This window comes from Fringilla coelebs (assembly GCF_963513975.1).
Source record: "Fringilla coelebs genome assembly, chromosome: 28".
In the NCBI taxonomy this organism is placed as follows: domain Eukaryota; kingdom Metazoa; phylum Chordata; class Aves; order Passeriformes; family Fringillidae; genus Fringilla; species Fringilla coelebs.
Window position 1 is genome coordinate 2536386 of NC_140054.1, and position 27103 is coordinate 2563488.

At 46.7% G+C, this 27103-nt stretch overlaps 2 protein-coding genes across 2 annotated transcripts; both read left to right on the top strand.

The window, feature by feature from the left end:
- The first annotated feature begins 556 nt into the window (after positions 1 to 556).
- Positions 557 to 2536, top strand: CITED4 (Cbp/p300 interacting transactivator with Glu/Asp rich carboxy-terminal domain 4). Its single transcript, XM_084222627.1, has one exon. It carries the CDS (start codon positions 841 to 843, stop codon positions 1453 to 1455), a length of 615 nt encoding a protein of 204 aa, XP_084078753.1. The 5' UTR covers positions 557 to 840; the 3' UTR covers positions 1456 to 2536.
- A 9580-nt stretch (positions 2537 to 12116) lies between these two features.
- Positions 12117 to 25868, top strand: STX12 (syntaxin 12). The gene is made up of 9 exons (XM_084222657.1): positions 12117 to 12271; positions 15672 to 15741; positions 17547 to 17646; positions 19399 to 19536; positions 20399 to 20442; positions 22244 to 22349; positions 22757 to 22829; positions 23000 to 23082; positions 24425 to 25868. The coding sequence occupies exons 1-9, from the start codon at positions 12157 to 12159 to the stop codon at positions 24512 to 24514; spliced, it is 819 nt and encodes a 272-aa protein (XP_084078783.1). The 5' UTR covers positions 12117 to 12156; the 3' UTR covers positions 24515 to 25868.
- Positions 25869 to 27103: the final 1235 nt, after the last annotated feature.

Below are 27103 nucleotides of genomic sequence, written 5' to 3' on the forward strand. Positions count from 1 at the left end.
TCGGTGGATGGGCACAGGAGACAGAGCTCACCTCAGAGGTGACAGACACTGCTGCAGACAGTTTTACCAGCAAACCCCTGTGTGTACAATAGCCTCAGCACCATCTGCATTTGGAAGGTTGGTGCATCCTTGCTAGGAAGATGCTTCTGACCGAGTAACCAACCACGCAGCCGATGCCAGCAGCTGTTCTCGGCCCTGGGAGCACCTGACAAAGGTGCATCCTTCAGCGCAAACAGGGAGCTCAGCGCAAGCCCCGCAGTGGCCCCTGAGGCCCAGTGTGTCAATGGCTACAAAGGCTTGTGCAGGGGCACTGTGAGGAGGAAGGCACCGGAGAGGTGACTGCAGAGAGCCGCCGGGGCTCCGCTTGCAGTGCCACAAGGATGCAGTGGCGGGACTATGGAGCCGAGCAGAGCCGGAGCGAGCCCGCCGCGCCTCCTTCCCTCCCGCCCGCGGGGCCGGGCCGCCCGCCCGTGCTCCAATGGGCGCCGGGGCCGCCCCCGCCCGCCGCGCTATAAGTGCGGGAGCCGGGCCGAGCGTCCCGGCCAGCCCAGCCTAGCCCCGCGGAGCTCAGCCCAGCTCGGCAGAGCCAGCGCTGCCGGAGAGGGGAGCCGGAGCCCGGACCGGTGCGTACCGCGCAGGCACAGCCCGGCTCCCGGCGGGGCCCGGCCGGGGCTCCGCGCAGCTTCCCCCGCCAGCGGACCCTGCGCAGGGAGCGGAGCGGTGCCTTCCCCCGGGAGCTCGCCGGGATCTTCTGTCGGAGCCGGCTCGGCGGGAGCGGGACGCGGAGCCGTCCCCGGGAGCCGTGGCCGAGCCGCTGTCATCTCGCCGGGACCTGGAGCCATGGCCGAGCATATGATGATGCCGATGAGCCACGGTGGCGCCGGGCTGCAGGGCTACCGCATGGGGGTGAGCGGGCTGCAGGGACCCCCGCAGCACGGGCAGCATGTGCTGAGGACGCTGCCTGCCGCCTCTCAGATGATGCCCTACGGAGGGGCTGGCATGGACGGTGCCATGAGGCCGAGACCCAGCCTCAGCGGACAGATGGGCCACCACCAGATGCAGAACGCGATGATGTTCAATGGCCCGGGTCAGCAGCAGCAGTACATGGGGCCGGTGGGCACCCAGCAGCTCATGGCCAGCATGCACCTACAAAAACTCAACACCCAGTACCAGGGCCACCCGCTGGGCATGAGCAACGGGCCCATGGGAGCGGGTGCCCAGCAGTACAGAGTGGGGCCGGGCCAGCACCCGGGCATGCAGCACATGCCCTCACCAGCGCTGACATTGAATGTTATGGACACTGATCTTATAGATGAGGAGGTCTTGACGTCCCTTGTCCTGGAACTGGGGTTGGACCGGATTCAGGAGCTGCCAGAGTTATTCTTGGGACAGAACGAGTTCGACTTCATTTCAGACTTTGTTAGCAAACAGCAACCCAGTGCCATCAGTTGCTGAGGGGCTTTGAGCTCCTCCTTGTGTCTTGGTGGTTTTGAGTTTGTTTCTAACTTTTCCCCACCTGCCATCCTCCTCCCTTCCCCTGCCTTGCCCCGTCCTGGATTCCTGCCCTCCCTAAAGGGACAATCATCGGACACTGGCTTGCAATGGATTGCTTTTCTCTTCTGTGTGTTTTTTCTGTATGGGAGTTTCTGGAGAGGGGGTTGGTGCACCCCAAACAGAGAGCAGATCAAGAGCTCCTGCTGTAGAACTGCCTCTAAATGACATTAACAGGATTTCTGGCTTAAGTAGAAATAATGGACTTATGACTTTCCTCGACTAGGCTTGGAGCACAAGAAGCCATAGGCAGCTGGCAGCCCTGCTGGGAGCTGGATTTCCTCGTGGAATCTGTGGTGCCAGTGGAGTTGAAGGATCCTGAGAGAGAATTGTCTCCCTGGTGCATGGTTTGAACCAGTTTTCCCTTGCGACCATGGGTGGGGTTAGTTATTTGTTGGGATGTTTTACTGTGACAGTAAATAGGTCTTCAGTCATGTCTATTCAGCTCGAGAAGGGGCACTTCCCCATAGCAGGCTTTTTTTCTAACTCGCAAAAATAAAGTATGCCTTGGGGAAGGGTGTGCGTTTGTGCCTAAATGTTCATCTCCGTGGAATTTCAGATCTCGGACCTGTACTGCTAATCAGCTGTAAAATTTACCAAGTGTTTGAGGTTGATTCAGGCATGAGGCTTAAAGCTGCAGTCTGGCTCCACTTTTTTCCACCTCTGAAACCAAATAAAGACCATGTAACTGTATATTTCAGTTCTAATCTTATTTATTTTCCTGTGATTATTTATTTGCAAGGGCTCATTTTGTTATTTGGCTTTGGGACTGCTGGGAAAGATGCCTGGAGAGTACTGCAGCTTTAAGATGCTGGCTTTGGGAAAGGCAAGCCTGGGATAGTTTTCAAGCTGCTCTGCAGAATAGTCACTTCAACTCGAGATCATTATGCTGAACGCGCAGGACTCTAAATCCAACACCTTTCTGAATGTGATAAAGATGACTCGATTTCCAATTCCCTTGCTCAGAGGTGAGATGCAAAAGCCGGCGGGGTTTGGTTTCCTCCGCTGGCTCCTGTTTCCAGGCGCTCCGATGACTCCTGGTTGCTGCTGCCCCCTGGTGCTGCCGGCCCCTGGCAACTGCCACTCGGCGAGTCGGAATGTACAGATGGATTTGCGAATAAAAGCTGAAATATCTCCCGTGTGCATTTGTTCAGTGCCCGTGCAGTGTGGACCACTGGGAGAAGTGTTGCCTTTGCTCCTGCTGGTGGGCTGTAGGTCCTGTCACTTGTGTGCCCCACCTGATATGCGAGTTGGAAGGATTGGGTTTCTAGTTTAATGCTTGGAACTAAGTCCTTGAAGTGTGGCTGGGAGGATGAGAGGCTCCTTTTCTGTACTGAGGAGAAATTACAGATGTGGATGATGTTGCTCTGTTGCAGAATGGCTGCTTTTGCTGGCTGAGCCAGGTGATAGAATCAAAGAATGGTTGGAAAAGATCATTTTGAGTTGCTTGGACATGTGGGTGGTGACTCCTTCCAGACTGAGTGCCACCTCTGACAGCTGGGCTCCAGCTCTCTGCTGCAGTTTTCTATACCGCAAAGGCTCTAAAAATCAAGACAGCCATTGCTCTCCTACTCTTACAGGGCTTGGATTTTCCTTTTTAAAGGGTTTCCAGCCAGTTCCTTTGCAGAGTAGGGATACATCCAAGTGGTCCTTTCCTGCCCTGTAGTAATGGGGCTGTGGATGCTAGTATTGGAATGGCTGAACCACTTTGAGCTGTCTGTCAATGTCCCCTGGTCTTCTTCCTTGCACAACTCGAGACCAATTGTTAAAGTCCCCTCCTTTTGGTGGTTATGCCTGTGCAGTCTGGAGACCTGGTCAAAAAATAACTGCTGGGGCTTTTGTTGAAGGTGGGAGAGCCCTGCTTAGGCTGTCAGCTCTGTGGCAATGGGCTGTTGGAGACCTGGAAGAACTTTGTTGTCTCTGTGTAGCTGCAGGTTGTAGGTAAGCAGTGAAGAGTTGGCGACCTCAGAATAAAAGTAATGCAACCACAAGATAACCATTTTCTAGGCTGTCAGTTCTTGTTGGAGGGGGGTGCAGGCTCTGTGGTACACACCACTGTGACCTATGGTGTCCCAGTTACAAGTGAGGAGCTGTGTCCATCCCACAGATGAGGACTATCAACTCAGCAATTTCTGCAGAGCTTCCCCAGGACGAGGTTTCTGTGTGATAAGCACTTTGCACTTGATGGCCAGAGGAACCTGTCTGTACATCCTCTCTGAGGGCTGTGTGCTGCACTGGGAAAGGTGCTGTTGATTTAAGTTAGAGTAAGGAACTGATAATACCAGAGATGTGGAGTGACTGGGGGTTCACAGTCAGGATTTTCTTGAGAGTCTGTCCCAGCAGGCTCAGTTGAGATTATTTCAATGCTTCTTCAGTATGTCACCCCCATTCCCCAAAAGACCCTGTTATGTGTGGTCAGTCTGTGATTTTCTAGAAAATCTAGGTCAAAACCACTTATCATTTCTGCTGGAAGCTGTTTTTTCTGTCTGGGCTGGGCTGGCCAAGTGCTGTGATAATTTCCTTTGTAATCCTCTCTTAGTTCAGGTGCAGTTTGCCCCCTGCACCTTCATGCTGCGGGCTCTGTATGCCTTGTTCAGGCACACAGGACCTGTACAGCAGCACAAGCTGCAGCTTGGACAGCTCAGCTCTCCCTCTGCACTCAGCTGTGTGGTGCACCCTGCTTGCCCAGGTCCCCTGGCAGGGTGACTGTGAACTGGGTGGCACAGTAGGACAGCCCAGCTACCTGGGTCTGCAGGTGAGGTCCTCAAAGGTCACCAAAAATATAACAGGGCTGAGTTCTGCTTTTCCTACACAGCTGACACTGAGCTCTCTGTCCCAGTGCAGGCAGGAGGGCAGGAGGGTGAACCCCAAGCTCTGGTAGGGACTGACAGGCTCTGCAGAGCACTGCACACTGCTGCTGAATGACAGGTCCTGTCAGTCTGGGAGCTTGGAGAGTACATAAGTGAACTCCTCACATGGAGAGCTAATTTACAGACAAGCAGCTCTCCTCTGAGGTACCAGGAGATTACTTTCTGTATTGTGGAAGAAGGGAGGTTCTCAAACCCCACCATGTCCCCTCACCTAGGCTGGATCCTTTGTAAGCCTTCAAATAGGTTTTGTAGCTATTTATGTAATGTCCAGGGATTGAGGCAGCCTCTGGGAGCATGTGAGTGTGAAAGCACAGAAAGACAAGGCCTTTTTCCACATGCCTGTCTCTGACCATGTGCTCTTGGGGTGATGAAGTTTGTGGATAGCTCAGGGTGATGTAGAGTTGCAAAGGTGAAAGTCTGGTGCAGAGCTGGTGAAGGATCTGCTAACAGTGAGTGGCCAGTCAATAACACGAGCAATGCCTGGTAAATACAAAATGATGGCTAGAGGGTTAATCCTCCTTGACTTCACACAGTGCTGGGCTCTAAACTAGCCACACTCAGCAAAGATCTTACTGTGACAATTAATGTTTCTATGAAAAATCTCAGCTTGCTGTTCAGGAGAAGCCAGACAAGCAAAAAGAAAGCTAGAAAATCATGAGAAGATGAATGAAAAGTAAAATCAAACAGTGAATGCCCTATAGAACCAACACAGAATCAGACCCATGATGGTGAATTGTCAAAAATTCTGGTCTGTTTATAGAAAACTGATAATGTAAAACTAGAAAAACTGTTTTTCTGATTTTAAAAAGAAGAAACAATTGAGGTGTAGAGTAATGTTTCTCAAAAGAAGCCACAGAATAGCTTGGGACTCCTCAGTCAGGAAGAAGCTGGGCAACAGAAGTTTATAATGTAAGTGAAAGGAGAAGGTGACAGGGAATTCTTTTCCCCAAGTGTGATGGGAGATATCTGCTGATCTCTGCAAGTTTAGCAGAGGCCAGGGTCAAACCCGAGTGAACAGAGGTGTTTCTGCAGGCAATGTGTAGCTCATTGAAGCTCTTTCTGACAGTATAGGAGGTACATGGACACTTGGGGATACCTGAACATTTCTGTATGGCCAAAACCACTGACCTGTGGCTCAAAAGATCTCCTGGCTCAGAAATAGGGGGATGTTTGTTTTGTTTTGGGTTTTTTTTGAGGGAATTTTGGTGAGTTTTTTTGTTTGGTTGGGTTTGTTTGTTTGTTTGTTTTTAATTCATAGATACATTTTCCTTCAGTGATGTCTTGCGCCAGTGAAATCCACAGGGGAGAAATCAAGGTCTTTGTAAGAAGCTTAAGCTCTCTAAGCTCCTCTTCATTTTAAACCTGCCACCCCCTCACTTTGTTCCATGTCCCCGAATTCCCAATCATTTCTTGTTCATCTTCTCCACATTACTAATGATTTTGCAGCTCCTGAGCTGTCTCCTCTTGAGTGTCTCCCTGTCCAAGAACCACTGTGTGTTGCAGATTGTGATCGCCTTTTTCTGCTCTGTTTCTAGCTTGATGGGATGGGGGAGGGAACAGCGCTGGTTTAAGCTCTGGATGGATGTGTCATGGATTTTGCCAATGCTATAATTAGGTCTGGTTGTTCTATATTTCAAACATCCATCACAGAACCACAGAAATATTTAGACTGGAAGGGACCTTTTGAGGTCACTCAGTCCAATCCCCTGCTCCAAGCAGGATGCATTCAAAGGCAGGGCAGGCTGCTCAGGGCTTTGTCCAGGCAGATTTTGAAAACTTCAGGGGATGGGATTTGTTTGGAGCCTTGTTTTAGTTTTAGGGCTCTGTTTCTTCATTCTTTTAAACCTTGCTGGGTTTGCATTTGCCTCAAAAGTTTGGAGTGAGGAGTCTCATCTGCTCCTCTTCCTCATGCTGCCATCTTAGGGCCTCAGTTTCTGCACCACTGTCTCCTCAAGCCTCTAGAGAAAAGCCTGTCTGAGTTGCCTTGAGCAGGGGGAAGCTTTGCTCTGTTTCTCTGCAGCACACTTCTGGGGATGGTTTGTTCCTACTCAAAACAGCCAAAGAATACAGTTTGTTCTTGTGACATCTCGACTTTGCCCATGAATTCTCTGGACTTCCACAGGGGTGAGGAAGAAAGGGGATTTTACAATTTTACAAAACTCCAAAGCACAGTTACTAAGAAATATTCAAATAGCTTTCATGTTCTTGGCTACAACAGAAGTGTCTCAAATGTGGTTTTCTCCTCTAGAAAACTGGAGATGTTCCTGGTCAAATACTGTCAACTTATAAAAATAAAGCTGTGGCTGTGCCTGAGGTCATCCTGTGTAGTTCCCAAAGCAAGTCACAGCACCTGCCTCAAATACAAGCTGGCTGCTAAGGATACCCACCCCACAAACACTGGCACCTGCAGAGTCCAGAGAATGCTCCACACATCAACTCCAGTCCTGTCTTACAGGTAAGCCCCTCCCTATGTCCCAGCTCTGCTTCTGGGGTATACAGCAAGAGGCAGAGGCAGGTGTCAGCTCCCAAGGAAAGCATGACTCCACCACCTCCAACTCCATCCCACTCTGCATTTGAACAGCACTGAGCCCCTTGATTATTGCTTGTTAGCATGAGCTCCCTGACAATCACATTGCCAAGGAAAAGGAGCAATATAGATTTGAGAAGCCAATGGCAAAGACAAGACAGAGTCTCACAGCTGCCACAATGAGGCAGAATACCTTCAGATGAGGGGGCCAGGCAGGGCATCCCACGTACCAGGTCCTTTGTTGATCACAACAGAAACCAGAGGTAAGTCTGGCTGTGTCAATGCCAGAAACACCTGTGTTGTTCCCTCTTCCAGATGCTCAAGTCACAAGCACATGTTGATGAGGATATCTCTGAGATCCTACATGTGATTTGTTACAGCTGGACTCTCTGCTGGAGTGCTTCTGCAACAATAACTGAGGATCCCACTGTGGAGTATTCCCGGGGAATAGTCCCACTTTGCTGAACCCAAGTCCCTAGTGCAGCAAGGATTCCCAGGAACCTCCACATGTCTCTGCATGAATAGGGATTAGGGAAAGCAGCTCTTTGCCAAATCCAAGTGATATTCCAGAGAAGAAGCACTAAGCCTGTAGTAAAAGCTGTGCAAGTGACTGCTTTCGCAAGCATCTGATCCCAGCCCAATTCCCAGATCAGCCTTTGCCCTGAAGAAGAGGGAAAACAGGGATCTGCACCTCAAGGCTGTGATACCATGCTGCTGTTTTAGAAAGCCAGTGGTAACACTGTGGTCCACCTCAGCAGTATTTGATGCTGAGGGGCTCTTCTGGGGCATGTGGTTGTTCAGCACGTTACAACACTCCCCATTTTCAGATGCTGGCTACAGTCAGTCTGCCGTTAGGTTGCTTCATAATTGCTACACCAAGGTATGGACCAAGTCCTGCTTTTCCTGTTTCAACTGCAAATACAAAATTCAGTTGATTGCAAAGCACTGTAGTGAGTTGAGGAAAGTTTGGACAAGTCAGCCAAGTCCCGTGTCTGTTGTATATGTGCAGCTCAGAGGCAGTGGGACCTTTCCATGTGCAAGGGCTGTGCTGCATCCTGCAGCCTCCGGATGGATTATTATTTCCTTTCCAGATTTGCCAAAAATATCCCTGAGTTCACATTTCCAGGGAATTCTGCAAATTCAGCCTGCTACAAACATTCATGACCTGCTCATGACCACTGAAATACCAGGAGGGTGAAGAGACCTCAATGCACCAGTGTTCTGATCTCCCATGCTGCTGGCTCTGATCCATGGTCCATCCTTGCTGCTTCAGCTGCAAAAAGCAGATTTCCCCATAGAAATCTGGCTCTCCCTGCACGGCTGAAGAATTGTGTCTGCCCCATCCTCTCCCCATCCCTCTGCACATTTCTGCCTTTCTTCAACAGCACAAGACAAACTCCAGAAGGGGACAGAGGGTTTTATTTAATTCTTGAATTCTCAGGCAAGCCCCTGTGGCAGGTGTTTTGCCAGGGACACTTCTGTGCCAGAGTCACAACGAAAAGCCATCACATACCCAACAGGTGGGAGAATACAGGTAACACTGCAGTACTGTGAGCAGTGCCAAGAGCAAACCTGGTTTGTCAAGAGGGCACTGCTAGGTAAGGAAAGGAACAGTAATTTTAGTAACTAAACATAGCTGTAGCTTCCTCAGAATTTCTGGCAGGGTTCAAAAGAGGGTCCCAGTGTCCCCAAAGGAAGAGGAGCACAGCACTGCCCATAGAGCCCCTGGCTTGCTGTGGCAAAAAACAGGGAGGAGGGAGGGAGAGTGTTGCCCAGCATCCCAACACAGAATGGGTAAAATCCAAAGGAAGGCATCTCATGGAGATGAAATTTGAAGGTGCTTATTCCCCTCCTTTCACAGGTGTTGGGGAGGAATGGGTTAAAAAAAGAAGACTGGTGAGGAGGATTGTAAATGCTCAAGTGACCTTGCAGCTGGGAATAACCCTTGATAAAGCAGTGTAAGCAGCAGACCCGTGTTCCTCCAGCATGGACCAAGTTTGTGCACCTCTTCCTGGGTGTTGCTTTGGGGATCCCTGGGACAGCTCAGTAATGGGAATAAATTTGCTCTTTGTGCTTGAGCCATGGGTTTGTGGCTGTCCTGACTGCCTACCTGTACTGATACACAACAGAGAAGCAAAGCTAGCCAAGGCTCCAAGGCTGTGCTTTAGAGCTCTTGGAGCAGCCAAATCCCACCTCTGGTGTTTGTGGATGCAGTGGACACTGCACTTGGAAAGATAGAGCTACAAGTGCTCCTGATTTCTGCCCTTGCACCAAAGGGGATCTGCCCCTTTGGACAAGTCCAGCTGTGTCATACATTAAAGGCACGACTGCCACAAATGGCCAATTTCTCCTGCAAAGCCTCTGTAAGAATTCAGGGCTGTGAACAGCACCAACTGCACAGCCAAGGGACTTAGGGCTGAATTAGGTATTCACTGGAGTTTGACATTTCCAAAGAGTTACTTCAAGCTGTTGGTACTTGAGCGTGCCTCCAGCAGATGGGCAGCAAGATCTGCTCTATTCACTCCTGTCATAAGGATCTCTGAGTGAGCTCAAGGCAGCAAAAGAAAAGCTGCAAGAGTCCCTGCCCCCCTGCAAGGGAAGGCTCTTCACCACAGCCTGTTTATAAATAGCCAGTTTCAGGAAAAGGCCCTTTCCGTTCTGGTGTCAGTACGCAGTAAAGAATAAACAGCTTTCAGGGCTGAAAAAAGCCCTCCTAATCTTCCCATGCAAAACCTGCCTCCGTGTGCTCAGCGAGCTCCAGCATTTAGGGCACAGCTGGGGTCCCCTCAGCCATGGGGAGGCAGGCAGGAGACCCTGAGTCACATCCTCCACAGAAATGTTTGTGGCAGTTTTGACGTGGTCACCAGGCAGAAGGCAGGCTCGTTAACACAGGATGTGCAATCAGGGCCCTCGTTTCTGGACTGCTGACCTGGGTTATGCTCAAGAGGGGTTGAGCATACTGGAATAGTGCCCAGGGTGTGAGGGCACAGCCTCTCATTAAAGATCATTACCACACTTCCACAAATCACCTGGGCTGGACTACAGGTTAAATACATGGTGTCCCAGAGGAAAAACAAGTGAATGCTCTGGCAGTGTGAGACTGGCAACAAGAGAGCTAGGAGCCATGGGAGAGAGCCTGCAGCTTCTGCTCTGAGCACTGGGCAGCTCAGCCCAGCAGAGCCCCATGGGAACTTCCTTATGGACTTGTCTGACTCAAAGTAGTTCACAGACCTCTCAAGTGAAGACACACTTTCTGGAATCTTGGCACTTTCTGGAGAGCATGCCCTAACTTTTCCTTTTGTCTTCATCCCTGGGAACCCAGACTACTCTGATGCCCGGTGCAAAGGGGTTGGAAGGGACAGGAGAGAATTGCCACTGGTAGGAGTAGAGGGGAAGAACAGCCCTGTATGTAGCTGGGTCCTTTGCCACAGCAGCATCTTGAAGTCAGCTCTTTGGAGTAGCCAGTGTAAAGCAGAAAAGAGTATGGACAGGCTGTGATCAGGGCGTGAGGACAGCCCGTCCTCCCCATGCCAGCGTGGCCGTCCCCAAATGAGGAGGGACGCTCAGGTGCTGCGGAGTGCTTGCTTGGGGGCCATCGGTGGAGACCTCGCCCTGGTACGGGCACCGCTAATCAGCCGTGGTGCTGACAGAGCCAGCGTGGGCAGGAGGGGTCCCCGGCACCCGGGGCCACCAAGGGCCACCCGCGTTCCCTCGGGGCCACCCGGGAACTCCCGCGGGGCGCTGCTGCCCCCTCGCGGCACGGGGCGAGAACCACCGCCATGCCCGGCCCCAGGCTGCGGGAGCGAAGAGCGGGGGAACGGGGTGCGGGGAGTGGGGAGAGAAGTGTGGGGAGCGGAGTGCGGGGTGAGGGGTGCCAGGTTCCAGGTACTGAGCGCTGGGTGCGGAGTGCTAAGTGCAGGGTGTCAAGTGCGGGATGTGGATTGTGGGGTTTGGAGTGCTGGGTGCTGGGTGGAAAGTTCGGGGGCAGAGTGCCAAGACCTGGGTGATGAGTGCTGAGGGTCCTGGGGTTGACAACACTGGGGTGCCTTCTCAGAAGCAGGTGCTGACCCCATCCTTCCCAGAACCACGCTGTTTGCTCCAGAAATGCAGGGATGTGTGTGACAGTGTTGGTATCTTCACACTGTGCACCCTCAGAACACAGAGCGAGGAGCCAGAGCCCTGGGAATCCTCCTTGCTGAAGCAGAACACACTGGAAGCACAGCAGCACCATGGGGATTCCCTCAACAGCTACTGCTGTCACTGTAACTCCTGCAAAACTCCATTCCTCCCCCATGAGCTCCTCTGTCCCATCTTCCCACTTCCATTTGTGTCGCAGGTTGGGTGTGAATGTGACTCCCAGAGTGACATCGGGGTGGGGAGACAGGAGTTTCCTTTCCAGGGCCTCACCACCCTCACAGGGAAGGATTTCTTCCTAATACCCCATCTACCCCTGCCCTCTGACAGTGGGAAGCCATTCCCCTTTGTCCTGTCCCTCATTCCCCTGGCCAAAATCCCTCTCCAACTTTCCAGGAGCCCCTTCAGGCACTGGAAGGCCACAATAAGATCACCCTGGAGCCTTCTCTTACTCTATTGCACAAGTTTCATCCACAGCCCTGCTCTATATTTACCATCACTTCGAGCTGGTGTGGATGCTTCTTAAATCAGAGGGGTTTTTTTGTACCAAGCATTTCTTAAAGAAATATTTACTCTCGACACACACATACACCAACTTCTTCAGATCTTACAGGAAGGAAGCTCAGGGGGGATCACATCACTCTCTACAAGTCCCCAAGAAGAGGTTGTAGTGAGGGGGGTACTGGTCTCTTCTCTTGAGCCAGCAGAGAGAGGACAGGAGGAAATGGCCTTGAGCAGAGACAGTGGAGATTCACGTGAGATATTAGAAAAACTGCTCTGTCAGGCATTGGGCTGCCCAGGGAGATGGTAGAATCACCACCCCTGGAGGTGTTCAAGAGGCAGGATGTCGGGCTGTTTTAGTAGTTGAGGGGTTGCAATGGCAGCGCTGGGCGGACGGTGGGGCTGGAAGACGCCCCAGGTGCGCTCCCAGCCTCGGCCGCCCCTCACGCCGCTCCTCTCTCCCCTCACACGGCCCGCGCTCCCAGCCCGCCCCCAGCGCGCAGGCGCGGCGGCCGCGCAGGCGCGGGGCGGGCGGGCGCTGTCAGCGGGGCCCGCGCTCGCTCCGGCCCGGCCATGTCGTACGGGCCGCTGGACCCCCGCGGCCCCGGGGCGCCGCCGCCGCCGCCCCGGGACTTCGGCGGCATCATCCAGACATGCAGCGGCAACGTGCAGCGCATTGCGCAGTACAGTGAGTGCGCGGCCGGGGAGGGACGGGGCGGCCCGGCCCGGCAGCGCCCCGCGGCCGGTAGCGTGAGGGTGCGGTGGGAGCCGGGGTGGGCAGAGCCTCCCCGGAGCGGTGCCGGGCAGGGCAGCTCGGGCCGGGCACACCCGGGCTGGGCACACGGCAGGCACCGGGCGCGGTGATGCCCAGCCCGGCTGCAGGGCGGGGTGAGCGCTGCGGGCGCTCTCGGTGAGTGTCTGTCCCTGTCACCGAGCCCCCCTTCCCCCAAGGCACCGGCACCGATGCTCGCTGGCATCGGGGGCCCGCAGTGAGGGGCTCCGGGGGCAGCAGGAGCCCCGGGAGCAGCTGCTGTCCCAGGGATCTCCAATGGGCGTGGGAAGGTGCGGTTCCCCCTCGCTGTATTGGCAGTGTCCTGCTCCCGGGCAGGATGTCCCTAAGGACACGGTGCTGCACTTTGTTGTCATTAGAGAAAGTTACCGGTATTGTATGATAAACATAGAAATCTCAGTAGTGATTACTCAGTTAAAGCAGTCACATCCAGGGGAGTCTTTGATATAATCCTTCCTAAGGATACAGGCTTTGCTAAAAATGACATTAATTGTTCAGGTTCCCATGCTAGATCAGTTGAACATATTGGTTCCTCACAAAGCTCTGTTTCTCTGATGAAACAAAGCTATTTATGTTACTGAAAATGCTTTGCTCAGTCATGTTCATTTCTCCTTGGTGTAGACATTGCTGAATTGTTTCAAAGTTTTCCAAATAGGTTGTTGAGGTTTTTTCCCCTTTTTATTTTTTCTTTTACACTCCTCCTTCCTTCCATGGGATTTCTTTGAGCCTCCTGTTCCAAGCAGCTCAGCTTCTCTCTCTCATAGGACAGGCTTCTGCTGTCTCATGACCTGCAGCCCTCCTGTCTCTATGCACTGCTATCTCAAGTTAAACAAATAGTCCTACAGTTGTACCGAGGTGGGTGGGAACACACAGAACATCTGACTTAATGTTACAGTAGTTAACTTTATTGCACACTATATAAAAGCTTTCCATTCAAGCCAAGAGAAGAAGATATATTGAAGCCTTAAGGCTGTCCTCATTTCTTCTTCCCCTATAAGGGAAAGAGCAGGCAAACAGTGTGCACAGCTGAGTATTATTCACTTCTTTGGGGAGTCTCTGTGGAGTGAGCATTTCACACAAAATGTACAGAAAACTGGTGGCCTTAGCTGGCAAAACTGTTGTTTGCTCAAGTAACGTAGCAGACTTGCAGCTACAGCAGAGATTGAAGTGTTTCAAGAAACCTTAGCTGTCAGATAGTGAGTATGTGGAAGGCTCTGCTTTCTGAAATTAAAGGGCTTGGAGATGGAAAGCTATTTACCGAGGGGCTCTGTGTGTTGGTGCATACCCACTATCCAAAGAATAAAGAGCTCCAGCCTCTTCCTTTCATTTCCTAGACACTTTATTCTCATTTTCTGTAGACTGTTTGTGTTGCTGTTGGCTCAGATAAACTAAGCAAAGCAAACTGCTGAACCTGGCTCAGGGCAGGACAGACATTGCTTGGCCTGGAAATGGGGCTGTGCAAGAATCTCCCCATGCAGAGAGAAATAAGTCACAGAATGTCTGGACATTATGGCACAAATGCTGTTTGCCAAGTCCTCAGCAGCCACACACAGAGTGCAGTCCTTGTGCCGTTTGTCACCAGCTTGACTGAATTTTTCTGACGTTCCTGTGTCTGACAGAGCTGTGAAATATGTGCAGACTTGCTTGCTGGAAGCCAGGCTTAGGTTATGAGGAGTTGCCAACCAACTCCTCGCTGTATAACCTAATAGAAGTCTGAAATTCTAGGTGAGAATACACTTGGTGGATGTAAAAGCTAATTGCTGGCTAATTACTGATTAACTTGTGTTGCAGTCTTAGCTGAGCTGCCCTTGTTGTAAGCCACTGGACATCCCTTTAAAAGAAGTGGCCATTGTAGGGATCTGATGCTTCTCCAGTGACACATTTAATCAAGTGCAGGGACTCCAGGCTGAAAGCAGAAGTTACACAGGAGGGTGTCTCTGAATTGGAAGAAACTCTTGTTAAAATCATGGGATAATTCAGTTCAATTCAGTTGTCTGTGGAACTGAATTAAGGTGAATCCTCCTTGGTCTTGTCTCTCACTGCATGATGAGATAGCTTAGATTTCATGATTGATTTGGGACAATCAATCTTTGTACTGCTGAGCCCAGCACTTCAGTTATGATAAAATCTGTGCTGCTGCAGAATAGTGGATCAGCTTCTTGAGCTGTCAGAAAAGAATTCTAAGGTAGAGGGATTGGGGAGAGAAAATGTACTTGCTTTTCAGGTAGGTTAATGGTTTGATGTGATTCATTGTGTGGTTTCGTGATCATGAGTGCCTACACAAAGAAAATAGTGGGAAAACATCAGAGATAAGGGAGAAGGATGTCTAAAATACCTCTCTGTGCTACAGCATGATTTCAAATTGACAAAGGCAAACTGTGAGGTGCACATTGCTATCTGTTCTTGAAAGATTGTTTGTGCCAGTACTGTGAAAGCTTTGGACTGTCATGAGTAGAAAAAATCAGGTCTGGGGCGGGGAGTTTTGAAGCTAATAGCAACAATTGGCATTTTCTTTTTTTTTTTTTTTTTTTTAACAGAGCACTAATAAGTGAAGTAGCTTAAAAATAATGTAAAACTGGCAATACAGCATAATGAAGTTTTTCTGCAGCAGTGATAGCTTGAAATACTGAAATAGCAAGGCTGGTAGAAACAGCTGGTCTAAAAAGGTTGAGGAAAAGGAGTACACAAGCTCTCAACTCCACTGACTTCTCTTGAGGGTATCTATGCCTCACTGTCACTTTCTTGTCTGAAAGTTAGTTTGTTAGGCTGGATCATGTGTAGGTGGGGATGTTTAAAATACACTTTGCATTTCACAGAACCCCAGAACTGGTGGGTTTGGAAGGGACCTCTGGGGTTCATCTGGCCCAGCCCCTGCTAAAGCAGGTTCCCCTGAGCAGGTTGTGCAGGAGGGCATCCAGGCAGGGTTTGAATATCTCCAGGGAAGGAGAATCCACAGCTTCTGTGGGCAGCCTGTTCCAGAGCTCTGTCACCCTCTCAGCAAATGAATTTTTCATCATATTTAGATGGAACTTCCTGTGTTTCAGTTGTGGCTGCTGTCCTGTGTCCTGTCTCTGGACACCAGTAAGAGGAGTCAGGCCCCATCCTCTTGCCATCCACCCATAAGATACTTGTATATATTTAAAGCAAAGAATATAAGTGTTGCCTTACTAGGTTAAGTCAGACACTGGAATAAATTTAGCTTTTAGCTTTCTTTTGGGGAAAGCTAAAAGAATACGTTCAAGAAATCAAATGTTTGAATTTATCTTACTAACTCATCTTGTGATCTCTTTATCTTCAGCTGCTCAAATAAAGAATTTAATGAGCCAGCTGGGAACCAAGCAGGATTCCAGCAAGCTTCAGGAAAATTTGTGAGTATTAAATGAGCAAACATTGATATAGATGTTCTTTCATTTCTGTCTGTGTTCTTAGGCATAGTGGGTTACTTGCTTTGAGGAGATGCTTTATTACATAAATTTAATACAGTCCTGCAAACCCAGAATTTCTAGCTGCATTAAATAGTTTACTGGACAGATTAAGGTGTTTCTGCAGGACTCTGGAGAAGCCATTCAAAACTGCTGGGTACGAACAGTTCTGCCTATATTGTTCTTTTATATTATTTTTTTATATTTTCTTTTAAAAGTAGTAGTACCTCAGCCATGCATTAGCATTAGCTGTCCTCTGAGGAGCAGTCATAATAGCTTCACTCATGATTGAGGAGAAATGAATGCCATACCAGGTATTTGGTGCTCCCATGACACCAGTAAGGAAAAACAGGGAGCCCCATAACTGGAGAAAAAGTAGCTTGTAGTACAGATGGATTTAGTCAGTATATGGCAGACAAAATGTCATATGTCATTTCAGAGGAATAATATGCCAGTGGGGGACAATGTAGAAGACATTTATACAGGTGTAATTCAAACTGACCCCTGGAGAGACTACAGGGGTTCTCTGTGTCTGTGCATCTTTTACAAACTTATGGAAAATAAATAGCATGTTATGGAAAGAATAATTTCTGAGGTCATCAAAGAAAACTTAAAAGTACATTCTTCCACATGACAGTATCTTGAATCTCTGAATGCACAATTATCCTGGTTTTTATAATAGTGGTTTTTGAGTAAGTTCATGAATTGTGGTGAAAGATACACAAACCTCCTGAAGGATGAGATCAGAGTCCAGTTGGGAGAGAAAGGGATTTGTTTCCTTGAGCTGCTCAGTTGACTCAATCTCTGTTTAATCAGTAGATTAAAGAATTAATCACTGGTGACCAAACGAATGCTTTCCCATTGAACGTCACTGCATAATCTCTCCTCTTTGGGGTGAGAGTGGCTGCACCCCACAAGCTGTCAGCTGCCATACCAACTTGCCAAAATGCATGGATAGTGTTTTTAGTTTACATATACAGCTTATACAATAATGGAACCTGAATGCCTTGATTTGTGTGGCCATTGGGCCGAGAAAGTGACATCCACTTAAGTATCTTGTACCCATTGAATGCAAAAGAAGTTCCTTCTGATTTTACTATTTTTTCTTCCTAGTTTAAAATATAGGATTTATATAATTGTATTAGATTCTTCACAACAATATCTTCATATTGCAATGTTGTTGGAAAACATAAAGGCTTAAGGGAAAGCCCTTGCAATTCCTGAAGCTGGATTGTTCTTCTTTCTAATCACTGTTTTCCACAAAAATGAAGAATTTAATATCAGGGTTCCTGTACTTTTATCAAATGTACATTTAACCAATGGAATTGGTGGTTGTCAAGTAAAGAGTTAGTTACTAACTGGTGCCACAAGGAATTCACCCTTAAACAGGGATTAGGTTGTCTGAATAAAGTTGTTTTGCTCTTTTTCTCTTATGGAGAAAGTGGCAATTCACCTCTTATGGAAAAAAAGATATTTTTTTAAGCTACTGAATTACACTAGTTAGCAGGGAGCAAAGAAATTACTTGAATCTTTTCTAAAAATGTAATCCAGAGTCAAGTTGTTGTTAAAAAAACAAAGTACATCTCTGATCCTTTAAGTTGAAAAAAACCTACTGTAAAGCTGTGTGATCTCAGAACCCCTATTTAGTCATCATTCTGGATGCTAAAATGCTCAGTGGCTGCTTTTTAAGTAGATCTTGTGTAACTCCTTTTGAACTTCTGTGTGTAACTGCTTTTGAACTTCTGTTTCAGACAACAGCTGCAGCACTCTGCAAACCGCCTGGCCAAAGAGACCAATGAATATCTCAAGGAGTTGGGGTCTCTACCTCTTCCCCTGTCTGCTTCTGAACAGGTAGGCAGGCAGAACTTTCTGGACATATTTCTAGATCACTCATTTCATGAAACTAGGGTAGACCACAGTGTCACAAAGGCTGAACTGGCACAGCTGAAGAGACAGCAGCCTTTGCAATGAAGGATGATGGTGAAGTACAGAAACTGCATCCTGGCTGCTTATATGACACTGGGAAAACCATGTTTCCCTGGAGCAAATAGGTATAAAATTTCCCCACATGAGAGTAAGAGGCCCTGAATGTCTGGGGAGAACTCAGTATGCAATTCTGGTTTTCTGAGTAAATTTCTGAAAAATAATCTTGTTTACAAGGTGCCTGGTGGTGCAAGGTAGTGTTTTAGGATAAGAATTCAGAGTGAAATGCCTGTCAGTAGGAAATGTGAGCATGCCAGAAAGCTTTCCCTTGCATGTGATTTATTAGTGGTGGAGGGGGAGAAGCTGACTCACTGTGCTTATATTTGAGTAAAGCAAAATATGATGAGGCAAAGATGATGATTTTCTCTTACCAAATAGTAATTCCTGCTCCCTGTGGGGAAGGGAAGGGACAGTCCTCTGCTGCTAGTGGCAATTCACCACTGCCTGCTTTTGGGGTGCTGTTGTAGGATCATCTTGGGATGTGGGTCAGCAGATGTTGTCTTGATCTAATTCTCTATTGAAGGTTTATATGCCAGTTGGAAGCATAGCTGTGCTTTGCTAGTTTGTTCAGCAAATATTTTTCAGTTAATCTTCTGTGATGAACAAAATCCTGTCATGTGCATCTCACTGAATGCAGCCCAGGGAAAATTCAGTCAAAATCTGCAGAAGCTGGAATCAGCATGCTGAAGATCTGCTCTGGAAGAAGGGTTGTTGCTTCCAGAGAGTTCAGATGGAAACCTCAGTGTATTATGAGGCTGCTGTAGTGGCTTGTTATAGAAAAAAATATATTTGAAAATTAATTTTTTCATTGAAATGATTATTGAATTGGTACAAGCTCATTGCAGGATTGCAGTCCTGGAAATCCCACAATTTGAGCCAGCTGTTTGGCAAATCTCTCAATCAGAAAACATAAAAACTGACCTAATGTTGTCCTTGGGACAACCTTTTCCATAATTTCTTATTTCCCATCGCTGGAATGTCACAGCACTCAAAGGAGATGTCCTGTGGAAGCTAAATAAATTAACATTGTAAAATGAGGATGAAAAGGATTATTGCAACTAATGTATTTGAAGAAAAGATAAACTGAAATGCTTATCAGGACTAAGGATGTTATCTGATCTAAAAACAACAGGCTTGCATAGTGGCATGATTGGGAGAGACAGCTTAGGAGACTGGGACAGTGGGTGTTGTCATTAGTTCTGGAAGTGTGGGGCTTCCTGTTTTTATGATTTAAGTGGGAATTTGTGTGTATTTTGTTAAGTACTGTGAGGTTTGCTAAGTGAAGGAATGGAGGGAAAAGTCATTGTAGGTAGCTGAAAGGTATGTAATTAAATGTGGTGAATTATTGGAATGTAATTAGAATAAAAGTAATGCTGTGCTCAGACTTTAGAACTAGATTAAAATTGGAGAGCCTTGTTGCACAAAGCTGTCCTGCAGTTGGCAAGGCATGGAGCATTGGTTTAAGGAATTAAAACGTGGTGGGCTTCTTGTTCTGACCACTGGCACCACAAGATCACTGAGTGCCAGTTCATTGTTGCTGTTGTGATGGTTTTTTAAGTCTGGCAGTCACTTGGAAATGAATGGGAATGTCTGAACCCTTGTTTGTGTTTGATTCCTCAGCGCCAACAGAGGCTTCAGAAGGAAAGATTAATGAATGACTTCTCCACAGCCTTAAACAATTTCCAGGCAGTACAGAGGCGAGTGTCAGAGAAGGAAAAAGAGACTGTAGCAAGGGCAAGAGCTGGCTCCCGTATTTCTGTAAGTATTTATGGGAATTTTGGAGTGATATACTGAACTGTGAGTCTTCTGAGAGGTCTTGTACTTGCCTTCCAACCTCAGACCTTTTTACTGACACCTGACTGAGTGAAGCTGAGGCCTTGGTGCAGTAGTTTTCCAATCCAGATGTTGGAAGTAATTTCTTGTTTCAGTGTAGAGGAGGGAAGGAATCCTGGTAGTTGCAAATGTTGCAGATGATGAGATGAGGAGTCAAAGCATAGTGAAGAGCAAAGCATTGCAGGATGCTCTTCACTTCATGTCAGCCCTATGCTATGAAATTTAAGACTTCAGAATGAAGCTTACCACACCTTAAATTATATTTCAAATCTCACACTGTGTTGCTTGATATTCTTATAATTTCTGTCCTGCTAATATCTCCAATGTATGTTCACTGTTATGTTTTGACAAACCCCTGTGGCTCCTAAGAATTCCTGATAAAATGGCCAATGAAAGCATTTTTCTCCTCTTGCCTCAGGGCTTTCTGCTGGGTATGCATTCCTAATTTCTGCAAGGGAACACATATATCCATTGAATTATGCTCTTAAAGTTTTGCTTCATGTTGGGAAAGGAGGTTACAAACATTGACAGCTGATCCAAGAACATGGACTGGCTGCTTTTGATCATTCAATTGCCTCTGATTTCCAATCTGAATCTAAAAATTAAATCTAAAGATGAAGCTAAAACTAATCTTACATAACCTGAGTTAAATCTGAGGGCTGCAGTGACAGTGGCATTCTCCAAGAACTCTCTGGACAGGATGTGCCTTGATCTTCAAGATACTGCTGGTGATTTTGTGCATGGTCCTGGTAGTGTGTGAGAGTGGTGACTCATTTATCTCTTCCAGGCTGATGAGCGGTTCAGAGAAGAACAGCTTGTTTCCTTTGATAGGTAATAACTTCTTGTACTCTTGAGGTTTTCACTGCATATAACTAAAGTTTTTATGGTGTGATATATTAATGTAATTTGGGCCAGGCTCTGCTGGCTGAATGCAAAGCAAAAAGAGTTGAAAAGCAACTATTACAACACATGTAATATACTATGTAAAAAACTGCATATGACAGTATTTTATCCTCCTTAAGTACAGATTGTGTGATTACTACCCTGAGGGGAATAGTAGTGCCCTTAGGATGTAGCAGCTGGAGCTCCCAGTGTTCTGGCCTGTAAACACAAGATTACCAGACAGGATTTCACTCACTATGACTCTTTCCACAGAGAGCTGCATATTTATATCATCATGGGTTTGGATTTTCTCTAGCAGCCTGGTTGGAACTACAGCAGAATAGCAGATGAGGCTGCCTAAAAATCAGAAGTCCTGGACATTGTGCACTGGCAAACTAATCCTGGAATGTGCACAAGACAGCATTGCTGTCACCTGTCAGACAGTTGTGCTGCTTCTGCAGTAACAGCGTGCCTGTGTGGTAGATGGCTTTGTAAAATGTTACATCAACTCTGCAGTGTGGTAAAGAGAGCCTGAGCCCCTCCAGAAGTATCTGTGATTAATCTCTCAACTGGGCTGAAATCTGTTGGCCCTGTCTGTGTAAATCCTTTCACTTCCTGAATCAAGAGACCTTGCTTACCTGTCTCATCCTCCCTCTGCAAAGTGCCCTTCATCTGCCCAGCTGCTTGGTGTGTGTCCCTTTGTTAGCCCTGAGCCAGGGCTGAAACCCCAGGTGTTCAGTTGTGCAGGTGCTGGGATGGGTTTGAAGGCCTTGCACACTCAGTGGGACCCAGAGATAAGAGATGATGGCACACAGCAGCTATTCCACAGTCCAAGCTGTTCTTGTGTGCTGTTTGTCAGAAACTTGTGCTTTTGAGATCTGCAAACCCTATGGTCATCTCAGAGCTGAACTACTGGAATGGTCAGCTGTGTCTGACCTAGTCATGTAGGTTATTTTCATTTCTTTAGGCACTTTTAAGACTTTAAAACTTACTGTTTAGTGTTGTACCAAACACTGGACTGATACAATGTTTTCTGGCACACTTCTCTATTGAAAAGATGGAGATGTTGCCCTGGAAGAATATTCTAAGCTGAACATAGAGGTGGCTTTGTATTATAGATGCTGGCTCCACTCTAATTGATGTAACTTCTGCAGCAGTTGTGAAGAACCAGCTCATCAAGAGAGAGGTAGATTGGGATGCAGAGTTACTTGAGTTTTACTATCTCTTTTGGTGTGTAATTTAATTCAAAGTTCCTACTAGACTAATGAATTAAAATAGTAAAACACTTTAGTCTTATCTCCAAATGCCAGATGGGCAAGAGTCTTTGAATCCAGATGCTTTTCAGGTGTTCTTCTGTTCTGTAAATGTGCTTGCAGGCTGCTCTCTATCAGAACTTTCACCCTGATTTCTCCCTTTTGGAGAGATGGTAAGAAGCAGGGAAGGTAGAAGTATTTTTTAAAAAAAGCAGAACTGAAATAGGCAATTTCTTCTAAATGTTATATTCTAGAACAGAGTATGCTGTACATGTAACTGATTTCCAGTGCCTTCACACTGCCTGATCTGTCCCTTTTTTCAATTGTTCCAGTTTGTGACTTGTTCACAAATTGGTCCTGTCCTTGTACACAGTGACAGGGCCAAGAACCTGAGGGTTTGTCTGTAGGAAACTCTTCAACTTTAACTCATTTTGCCATAAAATGCAGCATGGAAGTACCTATCCTCAGAGAGACACTGACTTTCCCTCTCTTTCCAGTGGTGAAGATTGGAATCAGATGCAATCTCAGGAAGAAGATGTGGCAATTACTGAACAGGACCTTGAACTCATTAAAGAAAGAGAAACTGCAATCAGGCAATTAGAGGTGACCAGTCAATCCTGCACAGTTAACAGCACTGGGAGATAAATTAAAGGATAATTAATGGGATGGGTGGAGGAATAGAGTTCCTCCTAGAGAGGGTTGATGCCAAGATAATCTGAAGGAGTTATATTTTCCCTCAGTGTTGACTGGTGATCCTTCAGATATGGCTGGAGCAACTCATTACAGTGTTCATGCTGTGCTAATTGCTGCTGTGATTAAATAAATATTCAGTAGCTGGAGCATTGTGGGCTCCCATGTTAATCCCAAGTTGCACAGGTGGTAACATCAAGTCAGTGAATTCTGGTGCCTATTCTGACCCTTTGAGTGATGGTCAGAAGAGGTACTAAGAGTGAGGATTAGAAAATATTGTACCCAGTGTTCATTGTAACTTGTTAAACTGTTGTCTTCAGGCAGACATTTTGGATGTCAATCAGATATTTAAGGATTTAGCCATGATGATTCATGACCAAGGAGATATGATTGGTAAGTGCATTTGGGTAATAAGTTTTTTCTTTATTTAGTTATGTGTTTTGCCAGTTACATAGATTAAATTTTTCAGTATTTTGCATTAAAAGTATTGTATTTCTGTCTGTAATTTTTAAACACTGAAGCTCTGAAATATTTTGCAATGAATTCTCCTGTTTTTTCCATAGATAGCATAGAGGCAAATGTGGAAAGTGCAGAAGTCCATGTGGAAAGAGCCAGTGAGCAGTTACAGAGAGCTGCCTATTATCAGGTAAATTCTGTGTGCTTGCTTGATTGTCAGTGTATTGAGCACTAATGAAACAGGCAAGCAAGACACTGAGGACTGCAGCACACCAGACTAGTTAATTAAAACCAGCTCATGCAAGCTGGCACTCATTCAAAATTGCCTGCAAGGAGTATATAAAACACTTGAGTCAAAAACATGGTATTGAAATTCACCTTCTACTTGGGAGTAAAAGAGTAGAAATAGTCTGGCCCTTCACACTCTGTAAGCCTAAGTGTTTACCTGTCTTTGTTGTTAAGAGTTAGTAGAAAAACAAGAACAAATTCTGATATTATATCCAACTTGTAAACAAATCAGCCAGGACTCTGACATGCAAAAATCTTTGCCCAGACTCTGGTAACTTCTGGTGACCAGGATTTGCAACACTCCTGTCCAGCTGTTGAGTTTCTATCCCAAAGTCTGTGCTGCCTGTCCCATCAAACCTCTCATTGCTGTATGGTAGCCAGTGTTTTCTGTAGGTTCCTTTCATCATTCTTGTCCCCCAACTTCTTGAAGGGGTAAGGGTTCTGCTTTAGTCAGTCCCATTACTGCTGGAACTTAGACAAGAAAATACTGGAGTCTTCCAAGCTGTTAAGTGGGAGGTACTGGAGGGCAATAAAACTCCAATGCTGTTGAGTGCAAGGCTGGGAATATTGGTTTTACCATCTGGCAGCATGTAGTAGAATTCTCTCCCTCCATGGCTTCCTTGCCAAAGTTCTGAGGTATTTATAAATCTAAGTTTGGGAGCTGTTGGACATACTTTGCATGTGGGTTTTTTTCCTGGATGGAGAAAGAAGTGGTTATATATAGCTACCCTCAAATCCTTAGTTGCCAAGTTAAAAATATTTGGTGTATGTGGATGGACTGTAGTTTCATGTGATGAATAAAGTGAGAAAAGCTGTGAAATCCAAGTTCAGTAACTGTACATGAAATCATTTAAATTGTAGAAATGCAACACCAAGCCCAAATGGCCAAGGGGAGATTTTGTGAGAACTGCTTAGGAGTTTGATTAGGAAAAAAAATCTAAATAGCTAGAAAGGTTTGGCCTTCTCTGAGGCTTGTATTTTCCTTAAGAGAAGCAAAACCTGTCACATTTTGACTTAGCTGCATCTCATGAACCATTGCACTCCTAAAATTAAAATCATTCACCTGTTGAATCAGTGAGTTTAAGGAACATGTAAAAGTGTTCAGACTACACTGGTTGCTTCTCTCAAATAACTGTGGGGGTACCAAGAGCTCTTGTACACCTAGGTCAGTAACATGAATGGTGGCCTTGCTTTTTCCTCAAGTGTTCCTGGTGTTAGTGGCTTCTTTTCTCTTCTCTTATTAGAAGAAATCCCGTAAGAAGATCTGTATCCTGGTTCTTGGCCTTGCTGTGGTCTGTATAATCATAGGACTCCTTATCTGGAAGACAACATGAAATCTTCCCATGGGACCCAGTCTCACAGCTGAGATTTTTTCTGTCAGAGCAAACAGGCTGACTAGTCTCGGAGATGAATTGACCACCCTGAGAGAGCACAAGTTGGAACTACTTCTAATAATAGATATTAGCAACTAACGTGCAGATAACTAGTATATGGAATTAGTGAACCATGGAGACAGTATTTATCAGTTTATATACAAATTATATTGTTTTATGTAACTAAAATCTCGTGGTTTTGCTTTCTGTAATGTGTTCTTCCCTGTCCCAGCTGTATGCTGAAGTGTAATCAATAATTGGAGATGTCTTGTTTCTGACAAGTTGCACAACTTCAACATTTTGTATGTGTAGGTAACTTTGTTGGAATGAGAATGGCATTCAAAGACAGCCCACCACCAAGTCACATTATGTGAATCCAGCAGTTTCTAAAGTCTCCAGTATCTGCCCCATGGTTTTATTGTCTCCAAGTGGCTGTGGTTCTAGATTCTCTTGAAGAAAAGGATGTTGTCACAGATTTGAGAGGCAAGGAGGGTATGTGTGGATGATGATTTGAACCTCTACATGCTGGTCAGTTTAGCCTTGAGACTCATAACAGTGTAGCTTAATTTTTTTGGGTGTGGTTGGGGTTGTTTTTTCACAAAATGCATCACTTGAGGACAGAATGTTCTTTGACTTAGAATCTAACAGTGCAATCTCCTTAGACAAACTAGCTGGTCGCTTGCTAGTGGACAAATAAATCTCTTCCAATGCTGACTCAAGCACTAAATATAAAAGGTTTAGCTGCTCACTCCCAACTTTTCAGAAGCTTCCAGGGGGAAAAACACTTAAAAATGAGGAAGTGGGCACCTAAGTTTACAAGCTAGTAAGATTAGTGAAGAGTTTTAGCAGAAATCTTGATTCTGAAGAAGTGCTCTTGAAGCTCACTTGTGGTGTTCTAGTCAATATTATGTGTGGCTTGTGAACATTTGGTATTTTCAATTCTTTATGAAATAGAAAGTGCAGAAGCTGGCTGAGTGAAGTGCTAGGATTTTCAGGCTGGGGATGTGTGTGCAAATGACAAGGATTGCTGGTTCCAGCTCACAGGGTTGGGCAGAACAAGCAGGCACTCCCCACTTCAATGTAGCTCTGAACTGACATGCACTGAGGGAACAGTAATCTGTCCAAAGCCCAGTGGGGGTGGGAAATGCAGCATACTGACCCATTTTGTATTTAATCCTTCTTCCATGTCTCGTCTGTAATAAAGTAAACGTGAAAGCTGGGAAGGGAGCGTTCTCCCAATTGCACAGTGGTTTGCACTATTGCGCCGCCATTCCATCTAATAATCATCAATAAACACTTTTAAAAGCCTCTGTCAGAGCTCATTTCTCTTGCAGTTTAGACATTGGCAAAGGTGTGTTTGCTGTTTCCCCTCTAAGCATTTACATCAGCATAGTAGTGTTTCCTGCAGCTTTAGTTCTATGCTCCCTGATTTTTCAGAATGAAACTCCCTGAAAACACGAAATTCATTTCACAAGGACATACAGAATACTTCTGTGCAGAGTCCTGTACAATAGCTGATCCCAGAAAAATGAATCTCATGCCTCAGAGCAGCATTGGGTCAGCTCTGACTATTTGCTTTTGCTAGAACTTGGAGCCATTGGTGAGCCTGTAGGATAAAATCTGACTTGAAAGCAAGGGAACTTTGTGTTGTGATCCTTTTTTAAAGTTTTCCTTGGAAATGGCAGGAGCTATTGATTTGTGCATGCTTGCTGCCAGGCTCAGCCCTTTGGGTGTCACGCTGCCATATAAGAACAAAAGCACTTAGTTTTGTTTGTTTGTTTGTTTGTTTAGGTCATAGACCTAAATGGGAGCATTCTTTGTTTGCTCTGTCCTTCTTCTAGCCTGTTTTATTCCTCTTGAAACTGGAATTGAGGGTACAGGGTGCTGAGCTCTGGGTTTCTGTAACTGCTTGACTCGTTCTCCTCTCTGAACATCCTTGATGGTGGTAGCAGGGCTGCTGGTTTTAACACTCTTGATTAATGAAACTCCCGTGGCTGTTGCTACAGGGTCCTGGTGTCATTATAAGACATGATATAGCAGGATGCAGACACGCTGCATCTTAAGGTAAAAAGGAAACTTATTTTCAGACTCCAACATTTATAGATTTCCAAGAGTGACAGTGGATTGGAGGGTGACAGTGCCACCTCTCCAATGACACTGGACAAACCAACAGCCCATCAAATTTATCCTCTTTCATAAAAGAATGCAAAACAATGAGTTATTTACAGAAAGTGTGTGAGAAAGTTCTTTACAAGAATGTAAACATCAGAAGGCTTAGAAAATCTTAAAAAATCAGGGCGACATCCTGGCTCTTGGTGTGTCCGACCCCTCCGGGAGTTTCTGTGAGAGCCGGGGAGGGAGCGTGCCGTGCCTGCGGGACCGGGCACGGCCCGGCACAGCCCCGGGCACAGCTGCGGCGGCCGGGCCGAGCCGGGACAGAGCCGGCTTTTTGCCGGGAGCGCTCGTACCGGGCCGTGCCCGGGGCTCTGCTCGGACAGAGGCGCTGTCCCCGCGGTACTCGGTACCGGAACTGTCCCCGGGTCGGTAGCG

Coding starts and splice junctions, on each gene's coding strand:
- STX12 (XM_084222657.1), top strand. CDS start 12,157: ATGTCGTACGGGCCGCTGGACCCCCGCGGCCCCGGGGCGCCGCCGCCG. Junction 12,272..15,671: donor GCAGCGCATTGCGCAGTACA/GTGAGTGCGCGG, acceptor CTTTATCTTCAG/CTGCTCAAATAAAGAATTTA. Junction 20,443..22,243: donor CAGCTTGTTTCCTTTGATAG/GTAATAACTTCT, acceptor CTCTCTTTCCAG/TGGTGAAGATTGGAATCAGA.
- CITED4 (XM_084222627.1), top strand. CDS start 841: ATGGCCGAGCATATGATGATGCCGATGAGCCACGGTGGCGCCGGGCTG.